This window comes from Clinocottus analis, unplaced genomic scaffold (genome assembly GCF_023055335.1).
Source record: "Clinocottus analis isolate CAN_PGR_092001 unplaced genomic scaffold, fCliAna1.0.p SCAF_18, whole genome shotgun sequence".
In the NCBI taxonomy this organism is placed as follows: domain Eukaryota; kingdom Metazoa; phylum Chordata; class Actinopteri; order Perciformes; family Cottidae; genus Clinocottus; species Clinocottus analis.
The window spans coordinates 8729683-8750695 of NW_027175909.1; the positions used below are offsets into that span (position 1 = coordinate 8729683).

At 42.2% G+C, this 21013-nt stretch overlaps 4 protein-coding genes and 1 non-coding gene across 6 annotated transcripts; 3 read left to right on the forward strand and 2 right to left on the reverse strand.

Moving 5' to 3' along the window:
• The first annotated feature begins 132 nt into the window (after positions 1-132).
• Positions 133-1102, forward strand: LOC137788805 (arylamine N-acetyltransferase, pineal gland isozyme NAT-10-like). The gene has a single exon (XM_068581909.1). The coding sequence runs from the start codon at positions 186-188 to the stop codon at positions 1032-1034; it is 849 nt and encodes a 282-aa protein (XP_068438010.1). The 5' UTR covers positions 133-185; the 3' UTR covers positions 1035-1102.
• Positions 1103-1157: 55 nt separating this feature from the next.
• LOC137788804 (E3 ubiquitin-protein ligase MARCHF6-like) lies at positions 1158-12665 on the reverse strand. The gene is made up of 25 exons (XM_068581908.1): positions 12269-12665; positions 11678-11777; positions 10652-10725; positions 10274-10417; positions 9707-9779; positions 9411-9579; positions 9089-9278; positions 8104-8165; positions 7983-8015; positions 7832-7883; positions 7652-7710; positions 7475-7555; positions 7250-7318; positions 6839-6913; positions 5609-5743; positions 4966-5186; positions 4507-4644; positions 4174-4396; positions 3745-3814; positions 3331-3512; positions 2845-2979; positions 2598-2687; positions 2335-2467; positions 1822-1957; positions 1158-1728 (listed from the first exon to the last, which is right to left on the reverse strand). The coding sequence occupies exons 1-25, from the start codon at positions 12285-12287 to the stop codon at positions 1635-1637; spliced, it is 2757 nt and encodes a 918-aa protein (XP_068438009.1). The 5' UTR covers positions 12288-12665; the 3' UTR covers positions 1158-1634.
• Positions 12666-13772: 1107 nt separating this feature from the next.
• Positions 13773-13846, forward strand: trnat-agu (transfer RNA threonine (anticodon AGU)). Its single transcript has one exon. It is a non-coding gene; the product is annotated as a tRNA-Thr (tRNA).
• Positions 13847-14305: 459 nt separating this feature from the next.
• cmbl (carboxymethylenebutenolidase homolog (Pseudomonas)) lies at positions 14306-19091 on the forward strand. Of its 2 annotated transcripts, none has more exons than XM_068581842.1 (6): positions 14306-14393; positions 14581-14795; positions 14905-15012; positions 15188-15330; positions 15453-15544; positions 15776-19091. In XM_068581842.1, exons 2-6 carry the CDS (start codon positions 14581-14583, stop codon positions 15953-15955), a joined length of 738 nt encoding a protein of 245 aa, XP_068437943.1. In that variant the 5' UTR covers positions 14306-14393; the 3' UTR covers positions 15956-19091. The 2 variants fall into 2 exon arrangements, with proteins under 2 accessions (XP_068437943.1, XP_068437944.1); XM_068581843.1 differs by having other exon boundaries at positions 14308-14393; positions 14578-14795.
• cct5 (chaperonin containing TCP1, subunit 5 (epsilon)) lies at positions 16245-20956 on the reverse strand. Its single transcript, XM_068581840.1, has 11 exons — positions 20714-20956; positions 20257-20317; positions 19849-20013; positions 19267-19465; positions 17981-18173; positions 17696-17845; positions 17487-17606; positions 17145-17330; positions 16920-17057; positions 16623-16803; positions 16245-16531 (listed from the first exon to the last, which is right to left on the reverse strand). The coding sequence occupies exons 1-11, from the start codon at positions 20816-20818 to the stop codon at positions 16404-16406; spliced, it is 1626 nt and encodes a 541-aa protein (XP_068437941.1). The 5' UTR covers positions 20819-20956; the 3' UTR covers positions 16245-16403.
• Between the last annotated feature and the right edge of the window lie 57 nt (positions 20957-21013).

Sequence of the window (21013 nt, forward strand, 5' to 3'; positions counted from 1 at the left end):
TTACTACTTCTTGAAGCAGGAGCGGACTTTAGGGCGGTGCAACGGGATCTTTTTATAGCTTCCTTGAAGTTCACCAGGAAGCAATTACACTGTTAGTGGAACCGTCGACTCTCCACCGCCAGCTCACCGAGAAGTGGAGGCTACAAGTTAAAGTACTAGTTGCTAGGAAAAAGGCTTCCGTTGAGATGCACGTGGAGACATATTTGTCGCGCATCGGGTTCGCGGGCCCCGCAGAGCCCTGCCTGGAGGTGCTGCGGTCGGTTCACACCAGACACCTGATGTCGGTGCCCTTTGAAAATCTCACGGCGCACAGCGGCGGACGGGTCCAACTCGCCCTCCCGCTTCTGTACGCCAAGATAGTGGAGCAGCGTCGAGGGGGTTTCTGCTGCGAGAATAATGGTCTCTTCTCCTGGCTGCTGTCCGAACTGGGCTTCCAGGTGACCCTGCTCTCGGGTCAGGTGAAGCGTGAGACGACGGGCTGCTACGGCCCACCTTTCGACCATTTGGTCCTCATGGTGAGCCTCGATGGGCAGCGCTGGCTGTGCGACGTCGGGTTCGGCTCCGCGGGCTTCAGTGTCCCCGTTTCATTGGACACAAGTGGCCCCCAGGAGCAGGGCCAACGGGTGTACCGCGTCAGGAGGATGGACACGGGGATGCACTTCCTGGAGTGGCAACAGGAGAACAGAGGGGCAGACGGGGACTGCACAGAGATCTACAAGTTCACCCTTGAACCTCGGTGTCTGGAAGACTTTGAAGAGATGTGCTGGTACCACCAGAGCTCCCCCTGCTCCATCTTCTTCTGCAAGTCTCTGTGCACAGTTTTGAAGCCTGGTGGGAGGCTCACCTACATCGGCCATCAACTGATCAGCACCGTATTTCTACCAGAAGCAACCGGGGGCGGGTTGAAAACCACAACCAGGGAACTTAAAGATGAGGAGATACCTGGTATTCTAGCTGAGGAGTTTGGAGTCGTTCTAAATTCTCCACTTATACCAAAAGATGAGATTGTCAAACCACTACCACTCATGTACTGATGATGCTTTACACAAGGGCTTAATTATGTGAGCAATGTATCTTCTAAACCCAATACGCCCAAATAAACTTATAAAACAATAACCAGATATACGGCTTTTTTACAACACATGCAACAAAAAAGATAAATTGTCAGTCTGATTTAATAAATTATACATACACTTTTAAGATGTACAATGGTCATTGCATTAATCCATATCCGTTTTTTCTTTTTTTTTTTAAGACAAAGTCTGCGTTCAAAGTATTTACACATGTACAATTATCAGGCAGCACTTTACAAAGCAAGGCATGAACGACAATACCGATGTTGAGCTCATAAACCTCGGACCCTCACCCTCCTGCCTACTCAGTTCGTGTGGGAGGGAGGGGATTACTCAACTGTCCCAAGATTATAATACATTTTCCCATCCAACCTTTGATGGCCACGAAAAGCGAATACAAGAAATTGAACGACATCCATCAAATCCATCAAGATCCACAGGAGATTCAAAAAGATTAACGGTCCAAGGACTGAGTTGAAAATCAAAAAGGGCGGGGTGATGAGTAGACGGGATGTATGCAGATAACAGGTGCAAAAATGTGGCAACGTGTGACACAAAGATCTACTCTGGAACGGGGACAGGATTGGGAGGTGGGATTGAATTTGCTCTTGCAGCTTTCCGTTCGTAGTTCACCAGCCTCTGCCCGACCAGGTACCTGTAAAGAGAGCGATTAACACAACAAAAATCAACTCGATTGTAAAATACACGTTGATTTCTGCAGATGGGGTCGACACTAAAAGATCCTTACTTGTCGTTCTTGATGTGTTCATAAAGGCGTTTGAACTGTCGGATCTGGAAAGACAGGATGCCGATAAGCGAGACCACCATTAAGAGGAACGGGTAGATCCTCCTCTGCATTAGGATCTCCATCTCTGGGGTAACTCCTGCAAATAAAGTAAATGCACTTCAGTTAGGAATTGTTTCGGTGAACTTCCCATTAGCCAACACTGTTGTCACTACGACGGTCCTCTGGAGATGTGAAGGAACATTCTATGTTAGAGAAACATCTGCGATTGGATGTTGCTTCATAACTCGGCACGATCACGTGATTAATCAAATGGAAACCGTCAGTATTTTAAGTGGAATTGAGTGAACAAGGCCAGCGGTTCATTCCTCTCCTTTCGCAACTGACATTGTGTGCATTATTTAGCAAAGGAAATGTTATCTAGTGATATTTGTTTATAGTTTTTGAGAAGGAAAAAAAAATCCTTGAAACGAGAAGGTGAAATATACAGAGAATAACAATTTGAAACTAACTCACCGACAGTAGGCACCACCCCGGCAGCAATCACGTATGGCACGCACAGGGACAGCAGCAGGACTGAGATGACCGGAGCTGCAAGTTTACGGATGATGAACTGGAGATCGATGTTACGAATGCCATTTGCGTACACCTGAGGAGAAAGTTTACAGTCGTTACACTTTACAGCCAATTACAGTGTGATTCCTATCTTATCTAAAATCGATTTCTCATTTTGAGTCACAGATACTTGGTCAAAAGTGAAACATCCATCTCAAACCCACCTGCTCAATAACGGTCTTCAGCCACCACTGAGGGCCCATGAGAGTGATGGCAGCAATGATTTTGGCATGGAGCACTCCTAGAGCCCAGTCCTATTACATGACAATGTTGGGAAACACAAACGGGCAAACAGGGTAAAGGATCCGTTACAACGCAATACCTATGCAACAATGAACCACCAAAAGGAAGTCTCTGTTGAGAGAGGTGCAGAAAGAAAACACGACAACGCAGACCGTCCCACAATCGTACCTGCCAAGGGTAGAAGAGGGGGGTTTGGTCCAGGGGGACCCTGAGCGGGGCCACGATGACCAGTTCAAACAGCAGACCCAGTAGCAGCGGGATGACTCCAGCGACCAGCAGCGCTACAACCACAGTCTTCAGAATCTGCATAAAACAAGCAGGGATTTGCAATGAACACAATCAAAAACCTTCAACACTTCAAAACATTAAAGGAACAAGTAGTTTGAGTGTTATTCCCCTTTGATGGTACACATTTCCTCCTCTCAGGGGCAAAACTCGGGCAACATTGGCAGTTAGACAAGGTTGGGATATTACTACGACGCAGGTGCCGGCACAATGGTGTTGTAATAAGTAACAAAGCATTTAACAAAAACACTGCGTTGAGGTCCAACTCGAGACCATTTAAAAGCTGGAAAGAGAACAACTCATTATAATACCGGTCTCCTGCCCAGTTTTGGTGTTTGCCTACAGTGGAGGCTGCTCACAGATACCCACCATGAGAGTCCACTCCTGGACTTTGCGTGCAATAACGTTGCGTCCCTGGGGCATCCAGGCCAGCAGCACAGTGACTCCACGGATAGACAGCCAGCAGACGTAAAGGCCGCACGCTGCTGTGTACAGCTCGTGGATTTTGGAGCTTCCTGTCCAGAAGGACATCAGCCAGCGCCCGGTGAACACTGAAAAACACACGTGAGAAAACGAACATGACCTCTCTTCAATGTACCATTAACCCTCAGATCTGGTTTACAAAGAAGTGAACATAAACTAAAAAAGAACCGCTTTAACAGCACAGACATGCATGCATGCATGCACATATATATACATATACACCCTTTAATTATGGTTTGGGTGTGACTATGGAAAAGAGAAAATAAATTGCTGGTTGTCTTTCATGCCACCACATCTTACCTGGTAGGGTTAGGCAGACCAGACTGGCCACCAGCAGAGTGATGCACATGAATGCAATTAGCAACACAATCTAGAAAAAAATGGGACCGATTTAGAATACAAATGAATGCAATGAGGTGTCAAAACTTGGGCATATCCGATTATGTTTCCCTGTTTTTTATTACACTGTATAAATGTGTCAATGCTGTATTTTATGAATAAAAATTGGAACACATAGGACAATTATCAGATGAAGGCTTTTTACGAGGATGGGTGTAATAACTGGGACTTGTATAACCTAAAATTTACTTTAAGTGGTATCTTTTGTGTGGGTCAATCAAATAAGTACAGAAACTATACTTAAAATCAACACTTGTACAATATGTAATTCCCCAGAAAATGATTGAAAAACTGCAGTGATAAATGTTCAAAACCATGGGACCTTCTCACCCTGAACGGAAAGCGAAGTGGTCTGTGGTAAGGCTGGAATCCAACTGGTCCACCTTGCTGAAGTATGGCCTGATGGGCTGCATGCAGGCCCTCGCCAACAGCGGGGGCAGGGTTGTTATTGTTGTTATGATGTCCAGGAGGAGGGTTGTTATTGTTGTTGTTGTTCACAGGCTGGTTAGCGTCGATGTCCTCCTGCTCCCCGAGGAGGTAGGAGTGGAGGTCTCTGTGGAGACAAAGATGGCTTTGGTTATAGACAGCCAGTCTGAGAAGAATCAGAGGGAAATATAATGCATCATGAAATATGTAGAAGTGTATTTAAACTCGTTAACTTACAGTAAATATCCAGCACTGACTGTCCAGGCCCTGACCAGGCCTTTGAGCCACTGGCGAGTGTGTCCCTGCTCCAAAAGAGCTGGCAGCACAACCTGGAGTAATAATAGCTCCAAAGACAGCTCGCTGACCGGGGCATCACTGAGGGGAAAGAGGTGGATGGGGTCAGACAAGAGTCATTTAAACAGTGTGTGCCAGGGCATGAACCACATATTGAATATAGTTGATGTGCTCAAGACATCTGTTCTCAACATTTACTCAAATAGGTAGGTCACTGCAACTTGTGTTTATCAGTCCTTCAAGTTGGTAATGTTTTCAATACTTCCTCATTTAATCAAGATGTGTATAGTAAGATATGCCTTAGGAGGAAGTGGTTACACAAACCATTTCAGAGAGACAAGCCAGCGGCTTTCACACAGTTTATTAATACGTTACCCATTATTTAGTTAGCTTGCTGGTTACCTGTAGAGCATGACGTTGTAGGGGAGGAAGGTGGGGAGCAGTAGTTTGATCAGCCTGATGGGCATCCACAGCATGAGCAGCACAATAGAGCCAAACACAACCACGGACAGGATGAACCGCCGCAGGTGTCTGTAGATGGGCAGGTGAATCATCTCCTGCACCGGGTTAAAATCGGGGTCATTGAGGTTTCTCAGAAACCACAGCACTCCCGGCCTCAGCACCTGTTGGGCAAACAACAGATGTTTGCGTTAGATAAAAAAACAAAACTATGACAACTGCCTTGTGGTTGTACGCCTCTGCAAAGAGGTCAAGTCGCAGTTAACATTCACATCTGTCCAAAATGTAATCACTTCATCCTATTAGACATCTGTGTACCACCGGCATAACCTTCGACCACCAAAGTCTAATCAGTTCACCCTCGAGTCAAAGTGGATCTTTGTCCCTAAGGTGGAAGCGCTCTTGAGATATCTTGGTGATGAATGGAGGTACAGACAGATGAACAATCCAAAAACATAACGCAACCGTCCACAGCTGTCGCCACAGGGGACGTATTAAAAATGTACCTACTAACCTACAGTGAACTAACTAAGGAATCAATCTACATTTTAAAAAAAGCAAAACGGTACTTTCATCAGACTCTTACCTCTCTCAGTAGCAGGATGAAAGAAGCGAAGTAGAAGACGTAGACCATTCCAACAAGCCAGTGCAGGAACATGGTGGTACCAGGGGCTGATTTAAAACTTAACTCTCTGTCTTTCAAGGAGGCATCAAACATCTCCTGCAGGAAGTAAAATGTTAAATGAAGAGAGCATTTAGACTGATATAAACTCAATGTTGGTTCAAAGATGATGCATCCAAATTACTTGTCTTTGATAAATTAACACACAGTTTCCTAAAAGATCAAATCTGCTGTGAATAACATTTGCACATGCCATACGCGTAACAAAATTAGACAAATCTTAATAAGCTTCTGAGAGTACACGCAGGATAAAGGACTCCTCCACTCACATGATAAATCCCATTCTCCATATTGGCATTGTTCACTTATGCAAGTGCTGTTGTGCCTTTAAATAGGATATATATTTTAGATGTCCCGTGTGACATTTATTAACAAGCTTTGTATCAGAGACCAAACTAGCTTTGTCAGCCTTAATTCTTTTCACAGGTGACCAGCTGCAGAGCTGAAAGGATGTGGCACCCTTATGCCGTCTAAGGTCCCCCACCGGTTCTGGGCATGTCGACTGCTTCGAGACAGACTCGTGAAAACGTACAGAAAGGCTGACAAAGTGGAGCATAGGTGGAAAAGCTTCGGTGGCCACAGGAGGTGAAGGGGACTTGGGAGTGTGCCACTTTGCAGCAGAGAGTACAAACTTGCTGACACAGAGAAATGTGTAGACAACAAGTGAGAACCACCACACATAGGCATATGTGACTCTCTCCAACTGTTCAAGCCAGTGTGTTTTTATGTGGTAATAAATGTATGAACTTTGTGACCAACTGCATCTGTTTCTGTCTGAGCCACGTTAAAAGTCACTTCAACAGCTATATGACAGACACCTTTACTGGGTAGAGAACACCATACTTAGGGAAGGGAATTCAAAACTTTAGACTTGCTTTAGCTGACACTGGATTAAGCGTTTGAACATTGAGACCATTTCAGAAAAGTGTTTGTGTCATTATTAAATATGGTACTGTATCTGTGACCGTTAGCCTTGGATGAGAAATACAATTAAACTTCCTCTGACCATGGTAACATTACAGCACTTGAGTAAATAATGTAACCAAGTGTGAGGGGCTTCCAAAAACAAGATAATTTAACAGTTAAACAGAAATACTGAAATTCAGAACAAGGAGGAGGTCAAGAGACACTTACTAAAGAGCAGATGTCAAGCCACCAGCCACAGATGAGTGGAAAAACACCAATCTCCACAACAACCAGCAGAGAGACCTGTAATGGAAGCAGAGATGCGTCTCAGTATCACGTTACACCGTATGTGTACATATAAAAAAATTAAACTTTTGATAAAAGTGGCTGAAATAAAATTGTGTCCACTTTTTTCCAATTTAGTTTAAGGCACATTTAAAATGGACAAGTCCACCTCACGTCTGACTATTAATTATGATAACATTTAGGTGAAACTGTAATTATATGCTTCAGTTTCTGCTTGAGCTTGAAAACTCAGATTCAGTGTTGTGTTTAGGTAGTAAATCTCAGCTTGTAAATATTTCCGTGTATATTTCCGTCAAGGAGGATGTAAACACGAGTTACACAAAGAGGCGATACCTTGACAACGATGTAGCAGACTCCCAGGAGACGTCGGGAGCGCTGGAACCTGACCAGAGCAGCGAGTCCCTTACGCAGCCATTAAGGATCCACATTGCTCACACATCTGCATCTACAGACGCCTAACAGAATACATTTGGTTTGTCCTGGTAGTAGGATCATTTTCCTTCGGCTTTACATGTCAGGCGAGACCAGGGCACCGACGTTTCTTAGATGGAAGGATACATGACAGAGGATGAGCGTCATCGCCAGCAGTATGTAGCCCACAATGGTTGTGATTAAGCCCTCAAAGTGAGACGCTTGGACCTGAATAACAGTGCAAAGTTGTAGTCAAGCAATTAATCATAGTTCAAGAGACACAATACTGCATAATAATACACATTGATGAGAGCAGGTCCTTACATATTCCTCAAAGCCAAGACCAACAACAGAGAAGTGGCCAATGTGGTACGGACAAAATGCTGAAAGAGGAAAAAAAAAGTATAACTACACTAATGTCATTCTGTAGATTTAATCATCAAATAAATGAAAATCAATAATTATGCTCATAATAAATCCTTGTTTTTAGTCTACAGTACTCACCAAAGACCAGGATGAAGAGTGTGTTGAGAGACACTACCCAAAAAACATGCTCCTACAAGACAAAAAAGGGTCCAAGTAAAATTTTAACTTAAACATTCAGCAAACAAATGTAAAAAAAACTAAACCCACGATTATGAGCACAAAGACTTACCAAAAATACAAGTGAACCATCCAGGCCAAGCATCTGAAAAGGTCAAATGGACAGATGTTAGGTGCTTCATGACATATAACACAAAAAAGTGTGGCAAATCAGTAATGTCATGTAGAGTTACCCTTTCCCAGGTGAGCTCCTCGGCTGCTCTGTCCCACTCCAATGCATTCCAATTCATGTCATCTATACAGAAACATATTCACTGTCAATATAAAAGACGAGTAGTACATTAGCAACTCTCAGCAACTTATAAATTATCTAAATAAACATCCACTTCCACATCATTGTCAAAATAAGTTTCATATGCATCTTCCTGCTCGTCTGATAAGGAAACAGCATTGGTGTACCATATGGCAACAGAACAACACTGTTATTAAGTGTGTTTGGCTAATGTATAAATGTATATGGGTTGGCTTTTAGCAACAACATAGAAAAAATATACTTAACAACACTGTTAGGATTACATTATTAATGGGGACAATTTGTGTGCAAAACAACCTATTATTTCCTCTGCATTCATTTAGCTGTGGTGATGCCCCACAGCTAGAATAATATATAATATAATCACAATTCATTACGACCCGTTTTGCCGAGCCTGCTGCAAAATCAGTCCATTAACCACAGCAAAATAAAACAAATAAGTGGCCCACTAGTGCTGGGGGTAGCGTTTTGACACATTGTTAAATCATTCTCAAATTAATTGTATGCTCTAATGGTGGTACTGTTTCTGCAAGAGCATTTCCAAACACCCTGTAGTTTTCCGTTTACTTCAACAACAGTCTTGTTTGTTGGCTTCAAAAAACACTATCTTCATTTTTGTATGGACTGTACCACTTTCTCAGTGTTATGGTATGTTAAGCAATATAATTTAGAAAGGTAATGCATGATAGAATATCTCCATACAATCTCACCAGGCGGAACATAATGTGAAATGTGATGGACAGACAGGCTGTGTGTCATTCTTGAACATAACCATTGTTTGTTTGTGCCGAATGCTTTTTATGTAGTGAAGAAAACACTTCATACAGCCCAACAACTCTTCAGTATCAATTACAACTACAACTGCTAGAAATAAAGATTCAACTGGAAATGTATCAAATTCCAACCTTGCGCCCCATTGTTGGGGTCAGCATCTTCGGCTGCTGCTCCCTCCTCTTCCTCTAGCTCTGGGTCATCACCCTGGTCTGGGGGAACATCGGGGGGGTCAGGCTCTGCTTCATTCTGAGCTGGTGGATCAGCAGGGGCTGGTTGGGCTGCAGGAGGCTCATCAGCTGCTCCCTGGCCTGGAACTTGTGCCTGAGGGTGAAAATTGCACGGCTTTGACATCGGGGGATAATCTGCATTGCACAATTCTTCCTTTTATTGGTTCTCCTTTCCATTTAAAAAAGAATATAAGATAAGACTGACTTGGCCGGTCTAACAAAGTACCTCGTTGGCTGGTCCAGCCGCATTAGGTGGGGGCGGCTGGTGCTGCTCTAACCACTGAGGAGCGCCACCATGGACAATCTGTTCTCTGAGCCACACCAGGCTGATAAATGCGCACAGCGTGCAGGTGACGACGAAGCAGCCCTGTAGACAATCTGCAAGCAGGTTCTCTCTACGGAAGCACAAAGATTACCACTTTTGTAAACATTAAAAAAAAACTAGTGAAAAAGACCTTTAACAAGTAAGGGTTATGGAAATGAAGAGAATAGTAGTGTGTAGTAACTAGTGTCATCACTCACGTTGAGAGCATGTCCAGCGGTAGTGTCAAAAGTGAGCTCACAGAGCCGGTAAACAGACACTTGTAGATGCGACCTGAGCCAGAAACCAGATAAATAAATCAGTATCATTTTTGTTGTTTTAAAAAATGATGCTTTATAACAATGAATACAGTATATGAGAATTAATTAGACCTAACAGTTTTTTTTACATTGACAACGGAGATGGATTTACATATCGTGTAACATGCAAAGCATTGCCTGTTATGTACTAAAGCTGTAATTCCTTTGATCTTGTTAAACCATGAACATGAGCTAATATGTGAATCTTATGTCACGACCACTTCATACAATAAAATGAGTATCTACTTTTAAACCTACGAACCAAAATCAGCAAAAATCAGATAGACCGTTTAGACCATATTGCTTTGATGAATCAATTCATAAAAAAGAAGAAAAAGGTAATTTACATGTTTAAGATAATACAACTGTGAAATACCTGATAAGAGCTGTATGAAAGCTGTAATCCAGTATTAACTGTGGCCTTGGATACATATTCCAATTATCTGCATTTGAGTGTGTATTACTTACATGCAGTGAGAGGAACCACCCCGAGCCATGCGAAGGCCACCAGTGTGTAATGGAACCAGTAGCGGATGGCCGTGCCCACACTGGTCAGCAGGCCGGCACAGATGTCCTGGATGGGCAGCCGTGACGGCATGTCTGGGGAGTAGACTGGAAAGAGGGAGAGAGTGAACCAGAGACATTAAAATAATGATTAATGTTTGGTAAAGCTTTAAATATTAATAAAAATTGTGTTTAGAATTGAATTTCAGCAAAAGAATGATCACATGTAAAATGGACTGATACAAAAAGAACTGTATGGCCTCATCTGTCAGGCTTGTATAGGAAACCCAAGGCTGTTCACGATATTAAAGTGGATGATAAATCAATGCCACAGGGACTTACTTGGCGTGAACGCAAATCTGTGCTTGCATAATTCACAGTACTCCTTCCTGCTGTGCTTCAGCCACTGGACCAAACTGTAAAGTAACATTTATATAGTCAAAAGACATCATACAACATAGAACATTGTCTGCTTGAGAATTTATTGTTTGTAATACATAGTTTGGGTTTCGTGATTTGGGGTAGAGGTATTGGGAAACATATTTCATTGTATTGGTCCCTAGTTTGGACATTTTCACTCTCCCAAAAGGTCTTTATTCACAAGGCTACTACATACTGTTGTTCAAAAAAAACAAAAAAAAACGCTGGTGTTGCAGATTTAAACCACTGTCTGGGTTGTTAACATTGTGAGACAAAGACAAAGGTTGATGGTGTTGACCTGGCATAATTTATCCTTCAATTACTATGACTACAAAAATATATGTGATGAAGATGCATGCTCAGCTGTCGTGACCGCTCCAGAATCTCTGGACCCAACAGATACTGACTTTAAGAACGTCTCATCTTTCAGTCATGGTAAAAACAAACAGGCAAACAAAAACAATGTTTATTTTGTTTCCCTGAGATAATTTGTGCTTGCACGTTGCCAGTAATTACACCATCTCAGCACCACTATACAATCCAGACACAATAGACTGGTACTCTTAACATTGTGCTCTGGACGTGAACTAATATGGATACAAACTGAGGTTTGACAATTCCCACAGAACAATCTAGGCCTGGCCTTTGCTTCTGCCTCGGGTTTTCCATGCACCTGACCACACAGAACAGATGAGAACACAGCACAATCTCCAAAATACCTGCAGGGGCTGGTGTTTTCACCAGGCCAATACTACATACAAGTGTTGCACACAATGCAACCTGCATGTGACAGATGATTAATCTGTTTTGCATCCATTATGATATTTCAATTACATTTGCAATGAAGCCACCACTGTTGGAATAACCACAGGGCAAAACGTATGCAACAAGTTATGGGGTGTTAAGTTACGAGGTCACAATGACAGCTGAGGAGCCAACCACACTTACCATTCCTGGTGGATAAACTTGATACTTCCAGTGCAGACACAAGGGTGGTACAAGGGTTTGTCTGGGGTCCCCTCAGAGCGGCACACACGACAAATATCCGCTGCTCACACAAACAAAACAGACACAACATGGGAGTTATTATATTCATCGCCAAAGCTCAGCAAACCAGGGATGTGCAGACAGAGAGTAGGGACACTGGGGTTTGTTAATAAACAAGCAGCATTTTAAAATAAGTAAAGATCCCAATAAGGAAGACGGATACATATAAGTGAGTTACAATTGTTAATACGTGTGGTTACACATCAGCAGTCTGATGACATCATCAGTCACGTCTAGTCCATTATACGGTATCACATCGCTGCTTCACCGTATGATCTCTTATTGAGTTCGGCTGCATTAAACAATTTGTAGCAGTCATCTGCCATCCACCTGCATTAACTATCATTACACTGTCAGGCTACTTAGCTATGCTAAGTTAAGCACCAGCAGGCCAGCTCAGCAGTTGGTTTGCAGTGATGCACTTGTGAAGCTAACGCTAGTCAACCCCAGCTGATAAGTAACGACAAGAGACACCTTTCGACAGTAATTTACCTTCTTCGGCGGTATCCATCACGATCGCTAAGCACTGGTCACCGTTTCTTCCAGGAGTAACTTGTACAGCGGACCCATCCACGAACCAGACAATACCGTTTAGCTAGCTAAATTAAGCTAGCGAGACGAGTGTATCTTTATGTCGGATGCATTGAGAATTATAAAATGGTTCCCACACAGACTGTATACCAGTGCTTGCTTTGTTGTGTCCTCTCACATCCAGCCTGTGTTCGCAGCTAAACAAACGGTTTTATTTTGAATTGTGTTTCTTTCTTTTTTTTCAAATGCAGGACAATAAGCGTTACATCCTCCGTGTTGCTGAAGTGACAGTTTAAACCGGGGAGATAAACGGCTAGCTAAAATGGCTAACGCATGCGCTAACGTCACTGTTAGCTCCTGTCACATCAGTTTTTGCTTTGCCACAGCGGCCCCAGTTTTACGGCAGGGAAAGTTCCATAACAACCGTCACGTGGTTAGCGAAAAGCAAGCAATTTATTATTTAATAAATATAGAAACGACCAGAATATTGATTTTAAACACGTTCAAGATGTACAGTTTAAGATTTACGTCTTTATTGTGTTAATATTTGAGAACGTTTTCTCAATGTGTTCTTTTGTTACGGTCTGATAGTTTTAGAAACCCATCCACCCATGTGAAACAGCGATACCTGCAGGATGTTGAACCAACAACCTTTATATAAAAGAATTGCACCTCTGAACATAAGACATGCAGTTTGACTACTTGGGGTCCTGTTTTTGGACAATTGGTTTTGGTATTTTACCACAAAACAAAATGTTGTTTGCTCAATTTTGAACTTCATGTTCTTCTTAGATTAAATCGGCCTTAACTTTGTTTTATATTTTATTCTAACATATTCTATTATCCTTAAATATAACTTATTTGAACCTAACCGATTATATTGCATATGTACTGTTTGGGGGGATTATGTATGTATGGTATATGAAACCGGTAATTGTACATGCTTTTTGTTTAAATTGTATTACTCGAACAGTATTGGTTGATGTAATATGTTTCCGAAAACATATTTAACAATATCCCTTTATACATAGGGTTAGGGTTAGATAGATACTCTTGTCACGTTCACATCTATTTGTTTGTGCACTTTATTTTAATGTTATACACTATTCTATTATAAATTCAATTGTAAATGTAATATGTTACTATTTCCTGCACTGTGTTTATTGTTTAAATGTTATGCTCCATCTACCAAGACAACCCCCTGTATATTCGTAGCAATGAATGGTTCTGATTCTGAAAACCCAAGCAAAGCTTAATTTATCAAACATCTGGAGACCTCATAATCTATTTAGCAAAAGGGAAAATGCCAAAATGGAGAAAAAAAATCGACAAAAAAAGTCACTGAAAAACATTGGAGTCTCAGCCAATTGAAAATGTTCACAAGTTTTGGTTTATACGAATTCAATTGACCATAACGTATGGAGTCAAATCAATTTCTTTGATACTACCGACTGAAACCATCACCGGCGCCGTGGCTTAGTTGGTTAAAGCGCCTGTTTAGTAAACAGGAGATCCTGGGTTCGAATCCCAGCGGTGCCTTTTGAGAGACAAATTGGGGAATATTTTTATTATCTGGTTTCAAATATTTTAACGACTACCTGGGTTTCATGTCAATGAAACCTAGAGCTTTTGATCAACCAAGTTAGATATTTCAACGATGGCTACTACGAATCATTATACACCACTGAGTCAAATTAATAACCACTTTAGCAAAACTTTAGCACCACGGTACGCTGCAGTATTTGATAAGAACCAATAGCATCGCACAATAAACAATGTGGAGATTGACTGGTGTTCATTTGCTGTTTAATACCAGTCCAGTAAAGTTGGAAATAAATTATTTTTGTGTCATTGTTATATCAGTTACAACAATATATTGTGTTGAACCCACCTTTCAAGCCCTTATTTATGAATGCTAACTAAAAATAATTCGGAGTTTTGCGATTACATCTTTTATTTTGAAGGTCATGGTTTGAAGTGAATTATTTCCCTTCTCTAGTTGGAAACTCTGGCTGCAACTTTTTGAGCCCTGCAAAAGACTTCAGATCGTCTTCATCTTTCGTCGCAAAAATCGGAAAATAATACGGTATAAAATTTACAAATGGAGACCCATTGCAAAAAAAAAATGTATTTTGAGCGTCAGCGGGGCTATTGGAAAAGGAGATTTTGTACAACTTGCCTTTTTGTCGAGCGAATGCTTGCGTAATCATGTTTGTGTGACTTTCGGTGACCGCATTCCACCTCATTTGTCTGTCTGCTCTGTCCGTCAGCAGATGGCCAATGAAGCAAAGCCATGTCCCTGTCATATCGGTGACAGGTCGGAATATGAAGGGCTCGGCCAGGAGGTCCAGATCGAGCACACCAAAGCCTACGTGGTAAAACCATCCGCCGCATCTGACAAGGCCATCATTGTCATCCAGGACATCTTCGGGTGGCAGCTTCCCAACACAAGATACATTGCCGATATGCTGGCCGAGAATGGATACATGTGAGAAGAGATCAATAAACTCTACGCAGAGAGTGATAGTCACGTGTGTGAGCAGTGGTTAGTTAACAGTGATTTCTTCTGCCATTGTTTGTATGTGTGCCCCGACCAGTGCTGTGTGTCCTGATTTCTATATTGGCAAGGAGCCGTGGAGGCCATCAGATGACTGGTCCACATTCCAGGAGTGGCTTGATGACAGAAAGCCCACAGCAATAAACAAGTAACCAAAAGCCTATTTTCATTTTAAGCAGCATGTTCCAGTCGAAAAGTTAATGTATATTTAGTAAGTGTCCTGCATTCAAAGGTGTGTTCTCACACTTTTATGGCGTTACATTGGGAGAATTGACATTATCTGTTTTTTGAAGACATTCTAGTCTCAGTATTTCCTTCTACAGAGAGGTCGATGCAGTGTTGAGGTTCCTGAAGGAGCAGTGTTGGGCCAAACACATTGGAGTGGTGGGCTTTTGCTGGGGAGGGATCGCAACCCATTACCTTGCCCTGCAATATCCAGAGGTCAAAGCAGGAGTGTCAGTCTACGGTACGTTGGCCAAATCGTCTCTCGAATTCCATTAAGATATTACAATTCAGCAATCCTTGTCCACAAAAAAAAGTCAACTGCTGTACAGTGGCTTCTTGATGGGCTTCTTTGATACTGTGCAGGGATTATCCGTGAAAAAGAAGACGTGTATGAGCTGAAGGTTCCCACACTCTTCATCTTTGGGGAGAAAGATGAAATTATCCCACTGGACCAGGTTTGTTTACATGAATCTAGGATCTCTCACAAGTAAACTTTACAGCCAGTGCTGCCTTCAGGTCGATAGAGTAGAAGCTGCCCGTGATTCCACCTAGTACTTGAGCACAAAATGGCTTAACGTTTAACTACGAAATAAATGAAACATTTAGTCAGAATGAAAGGTTTAAATGGTGCATGTCTTCACCATATAACCTTGGAAAATCTGTGCTCACATTCATTTGCTCATTAGGTGAGTGTCCTTGAAGCAAAACTCAAGGAGAAATGCACAGCAGATTACCAGGTGAAGATCTTTCCGGGTCAGACTCATGGATTTGTCCACCGTAGAAGAGAGGACATAAACCCCACTGACAAACCCAGCATCCTGGAGGCTAGGACAGATCTGCTCAACTGGCTCAACAAGTACATGTGAATGAGACAGTTTGGAAGAATCATAAGGATTCAGTCACATTTAGTTTCATTGGTGATGTTCCAGTTGTGATTAACGCAAGTGATTTTTAATGTTAATAAAATAGTAGAGTCTAAACTCTTTTGCTTTGTGAAAAATTATGGATGCATGTTTTGTTAATGTAATAATCATTGGTTTTCTTTTATGCATCTGTTTGCAAACATTTGTTGGAAATTATAAACTTAAGACATGTAATGTGCACCTGACATGGAATACACAAAGTAAAATTTTCTTGGAGGCTAGAAATCAGAAATTTCAATGGACCCAACATTTTAATGGTGCTTTTGATACTACAACAGCTTGAACATTTTGTATCAAATGATAAATAGCAATATGCAGTTCGGTTTGGACATGGTGTTGGGGAAGTGCCTCTAGAACGGTCCAGAAATCTTAAAAGGGTTGCAGGAGGCCTTCAGTCCTCGCTCTCTCCTGGGCCTCGGATGTCGTCTATCTTTAGGATCATCCTGACTACCTGAGTAGCCAGAGAGATCTGCTGCTTCTTACCAATCAGGGTCTCAACCACATGTTGCTGCTTCATGTCTGTGGAAGAGAAAAACAAAATAAATTAATATCATGTTATCTTGCTTTTCCATTACAGCGCGTTAGCATTGTCTGACTGTTGCTTCCTCACCATTGGTGTTGTGATGCAGACAGTCGATGCCGAGGAAGGGGTTGTTCTCTTTGACCTGTCTGGCTCTGACCTCGGTCATGGTCTGGATTGGGTTAAACCCACTATTCTCCGCTAGTGCCATTGGGATAACCTCCAGGGCATCAGCAAACGACCTCATGGCGTACTGCTCCAATGATGGGCACTAGAGAGAAGAGGAGCAGAAAGAGAATAAGAAATAGTGTGCTGAATATTTACTTTGAGTCTAAAGGAATACCTTATTTAATATAGCTCAATTCCGAACACTGCTGTGGGTCTCACCTTATCTGCAGCCTGGTTGACAGCTAGAGCACATGCGATCTCTGAGGCTCCTCCTCCATACACAATACGGTTGTCTCTGACCAGATTGCGAATTACACACAGAGCATCATGGAGAGCGCGCTTGGCCTCCTCAATGATCTAATGATAGATACAATAAAAAGGTGAACTGAGGAATGGATTAACAAACAATGGAATGTTGAGTGCAAGAGTCCCATCTGTGCTTACCATTTTGTTGCCTCCACGGATAAAAATGGTGACAGCCCTGGTGTTTTTGCACTCCTGAATAACCAACATGTGGTCCTTTGTCGTGCCAAAGGAGATCTCCTTCACCACACCAGCCGTGCCGAGCTTCTCTGGTGTCAACTCTGAGAACCGCGGCACAATGCGGCCTCCTGTGGCGATGGCGATCAACTACAAAGAAAACCCAATTCACAATGTCCACTTAAGCGCAAAGTACTTAATATTTTGTGCTCATCAGCACCACATGGCCATACAAATATGAATACATGATGATCAAAGTGGTGAAGGCTGGAGAAATTATTCTATTATGTGAGAAACTTCTCTCACCTCAATCTCAGGCCCTCCGACCCACCGCACAGCTGGGAGATCCCTCTGCAGCAGAAGGTGATTGGCTTCATCATCAAAGCCCCACTGGCAAATGGCCAAGGTTGCGCCAACGTCTTTGACCTAAAAGAGAAATTTGAGTTGACATTTTAAGCACATGGGCCAGTGCAGATGGTAATAATTCAGTTTTAGTACCTTGCTGCAGCACAAACCTGTTGGATCATCTCCTCAAACTTTTCCTTTTCATATTTCTGGAGTTTTTTGTAGTCCTCCACAGAGGTCACATCCAACTTATGCTTGGTCTTGGGCTTAGGTGGCTCAAACGGGCAGGTAAGGATGGCGATTTTAACATCTTTCAGAAGCTGAGTGGGGGACACAATTTATAAACATCAGCGGTCACAAACAATGCGTCCTTATGCACAGTCAACTATTTGATTCCATGTGATAAAAAATGAACACTTGAAATCCTCTGGTTGAAATATTCCTGTTGTTTTTACCTTGGGCATCTGAGGGTGGCTGAACTCCTTGTCAACTATGACTCCCTTGATGAGCTGTGTGTCCTCCAGCTTGCCCCCCACTTTGCCCTCCATCTTGATGAGCTCAAAGTCTACATCCTTCCTCTCCATATCAGCAACCGTAAGGATGGCATTAACTGCAATCTCTGCCATCTGTCTGTGACACCGGTTGATACTGAAAGACAACAGTAGAATGTAAGGATGCAATATCACAGTTAATACTTTATTTTACTGTATAATGGTCTCTCAAATATGAAGACATATTGCTTATAAATGACAACACAATTAAATAGCTTTCTGTTTTACACCTGAAATACGAAGTCGTCAAGAGGTCACATGGAAGTCTAATATTAGTTGCTAGTTTATATATATCTGGCCAAGACTAATGCAGTCTAATAAACCAGTCTTTCAAGGAATCATCCAGTCATGAAGTAGGGGTGTAAAGACTTGGAAAATAAAGACAGAAGCAGGGAGACCTGGCTCAGCTGCGCTGTATGTAGAGAGATGGTCCAGGAGCAAATCATATCGGTCTAGCCAGCAAGTCAAGCAAACAGGCAGTCCCTCATAGGGAGCAGGCTAGTTAGCATGGTATGAAGAGTTTAAAAAACAAATGGGATTAAAATGTTCCAGAAGATTGTTTTGTATGCCTGAATTACACAAGAGTTGTGGCTACTTCTTTGGATTAACTTTAGCATGTGCTAAAAAACTAGCATGACTAATTTACACCACTTAGTGTCCAACTGCTAGAGTCATCTCAAAGTCTTTCTTTTCAAACACTAGACTGATACAACCGCCAACTGGGTACAGATGGTGTCATCATATACAGTATATATTTTTTTGCCATAGGTAGCGGACGCAGAGAAATAAAACATGTTTGTCCACCAAGTACATTTCCTGAAGATTTAAAACATTGTCTGGGCATAGATGTTGCCCGATGCCCATGTAACTAATTAATAGTATTCAATGCCATCATTATAAGGGAAAACAGTTAAAATGTAGTTATACAAAATTATGACCATGGCTAATGTGCTTCCATTGGTACAAGACATGTACAACACATCGTGAGAATACAATAAAGTTGTGCTGTATTGAATCATTACATGGACTGTATCGTTGTTCCATCAAAACACATATTGAATAGTCTTGATCGAAAAGACGTCCGCGCTTATTAAGGAGGCGTTTCTCAATTTTGTCGACCCAAATAATATCATCAACAATAGAAACATATTAACAAAACCATCTATAATTGTTGTGTCTACAAAGCTCACATTTTGGATCCCAGTGTTGTCATGGCGGTCTCAATGAGCGGTTCTGTGTTGTTGGGATCGCAGAGTAAGGTTTCAGCAATGTTGTCAAGCTGATCTATGGCAACGCGTGCAGCCTGGTCATAACCATCAGCAATCCTGATGGGGTGGATTCCCCGGTCCAGCAGCTGCTCAGCCTGCTCGAGCAGAGCCCCAGCCAGCACTGAAAAGGAGCAGGTAAACACAGTAAGACCATACCAACAATAGCTGGAATATACTTAAAAAATGTCAGGTTGTCTTGATCAGAGATGCAACAATAGTACTGATAATAATATAGCTTTTAATACATTTATAATAGCACAAACCTCAAGGCATTGAGAAGCACATGCAGTCATAGAAAATTCTGTTTCTTTTATGGAAGCAACAATAAATCTTGCTATGCAGCACGCCATCTTCTTTTTGATACCATCTACGGTCTTATGGTGTTGTAATAATCCCAATGCATGACTATGTACCCATTATATATTAGGACCATCACCACACTCAGCCGAATGGTATAAATTCAGGTCGCCCACCCCACCCCATCATCATCACCCTTTCACGTACCAACAACTCCAGTGGTTCCATCACCAATCTCATCATCCTGGGACTTGGAAAGCTCCACCATAAGCTTGGCAATCTGGTGGTCCACATCCATCAAGCCGAGAATGGTGGCACCATCGTTTGTGACAGTCACCTCTCCATCCTTGTCGACCATCATCTTGTCAAGACCTGGAAGCAAAAATAGAAACAAAAAAGGTTTACTGATAGAATTTTGGCAAAAACATTTAGTTTAGTAATAGTGGAGACAAATGTATGAGGGAGGGCTATGGCATTTACAAAGTAGAGGTACATTTTATTTCATTTGCTTTAAAATTACACGGAATCCTCATTGAGCCCTCCCGAATCATTAGGGTCTTACGATTTCAACGGGTTGTTGAAATCGAGGAAGCAACAGCACTGGTTTATACTTACCATTAGGTCCCAGAGATGTCTTCAGCGTTGACGCGACTGCCTTTCCTGCCATAATATGAGACTGCAAAAAAAACATAAGCACAATTCCAACGTTAAGATCTTATTCTTGGTCTCTAACGTTGCACTGAAGACTGGTTGGAGTTGCCAGCTCCGATAAAGATGTGTAAAAGATGTGCATCAACAAAGACCATTTTATAGGCAAAGCACTGCGAAGGAACACCCACTGGCCTTAATGCACGCACATGGGCCTCGATGTTAGCCCGACGAGCTAATCCTTTGTATAATGCTAATCTATTCCTCCAACAACTCGGGTTGCAAGTTGAATAGAGGATTTACTTACTGAATATTAACAAATATCGTGTTTGCTTAACGCATCCCAAGTAATGCAATTCAAAGCAAACTGGTAGCTTGCTAAGCAGCATGCTACAGTTGTGTCTCGTTAGCTAGCCCATTGTACCTTCAGTGCGTCAATGCCCGATAACCGTGTCTTCGTGTCCTGGTCTTTAATGATGAGAAAAGGTCTTCCATAGTCGTCAAACGCAAGTGTCCCCAAAGCGGACATGTTGACTGAGGGATGGGAACACTTCGAAAGTGTTCAACTGGTCAGATAACTAGCTTTAACGATGAAAATCCGGAGGGAAGAAGAACAGCAAACCACGAGTCTGCCGGCGACTTCTGGAAGGGTCTATGGGCGGGGAGGGCGGAACCAAGTAGCGTCAAGTGTGTCTTAATATTGCTTATTCAAATAGTATGTTAA

What these genes read in the sequence shown, in the direction of transcription:
- LOC137788805 (XM_068581909.1), top strand. Translation starts at nt 186, where the DNA reads ATGCACGTGGAGACATATTTGTCGCGCATCGGGTTCGCGGGCCCCGCA.
- LOC137788804 (XM_068581908.1), bottom strand. An exon ending in AGGAGCTCACCTGGGAAAGG is followed by an intron (nt 8,016 to 8,103) that starts GTAACTCTACAT and finishes TGACCTTTTCAG; the next exon opens with ATGCTTGGCCTGGATGGTTC. An exon ending in GGTCTGCCTAACCCTACCAG is followed by an intron (nt 3,513 to 3,744) that starts GTAAGATGTGGT and finishes TGTGTTTTTCAG; the next exon opens with TGTTCACCGGGCGCTGGCTG.
- cmbl (XM_068581842.1), top strand. Translation starts at nt 14,581, where the DNA reads ATGGCCAATGAAGCAAAGCCATGTCCCTGTCATATCGGTGACAGGTCG. An exon ending in AGCAGGAGTGTCAGTCTACG is followed by an intron (nt 15,331 to 15,452) that starts GTACGTTGGCCA and finishes GATACTGTGCAG; the next exon opens with GGATTATCCGTGAAAAAGAA. An exon ending in AAATTATCCCACTGGACCAG is followed by an intron (nt 15,545 to 15,775) that starts GTTTGTTTACAT and finishes TTTGCTCATTAG; the next exon opens with GTGAGTGTCCTTGAAGCAAA.
- cct5 (XM_068581840.1), bottom strand. Translation starts at nt 20,818, where the DNA reads ATGTCCGCTTTGGGGACACTTGCGTTTGACGACTATGGAAGACCTTTT. An exon ending in GCCACCCTCAGATGCCCAAG is followed by an intron (nt 17,846 to 17,980) that starts GTAAAAACAACA and finishes TCCCCCACTCAG; the next exon opens with CTTCTGAAAGATGTTAAAAT. An exon ending in TCGGAGGGCCTGAGATTGAG is followed by an intron (nt 17,331 to 17,486) that starts GTGAGAGAAGTT and finishes TTTTCTTTGTAG; the next exon opens with TTGATCGCCATCGCCACAGG.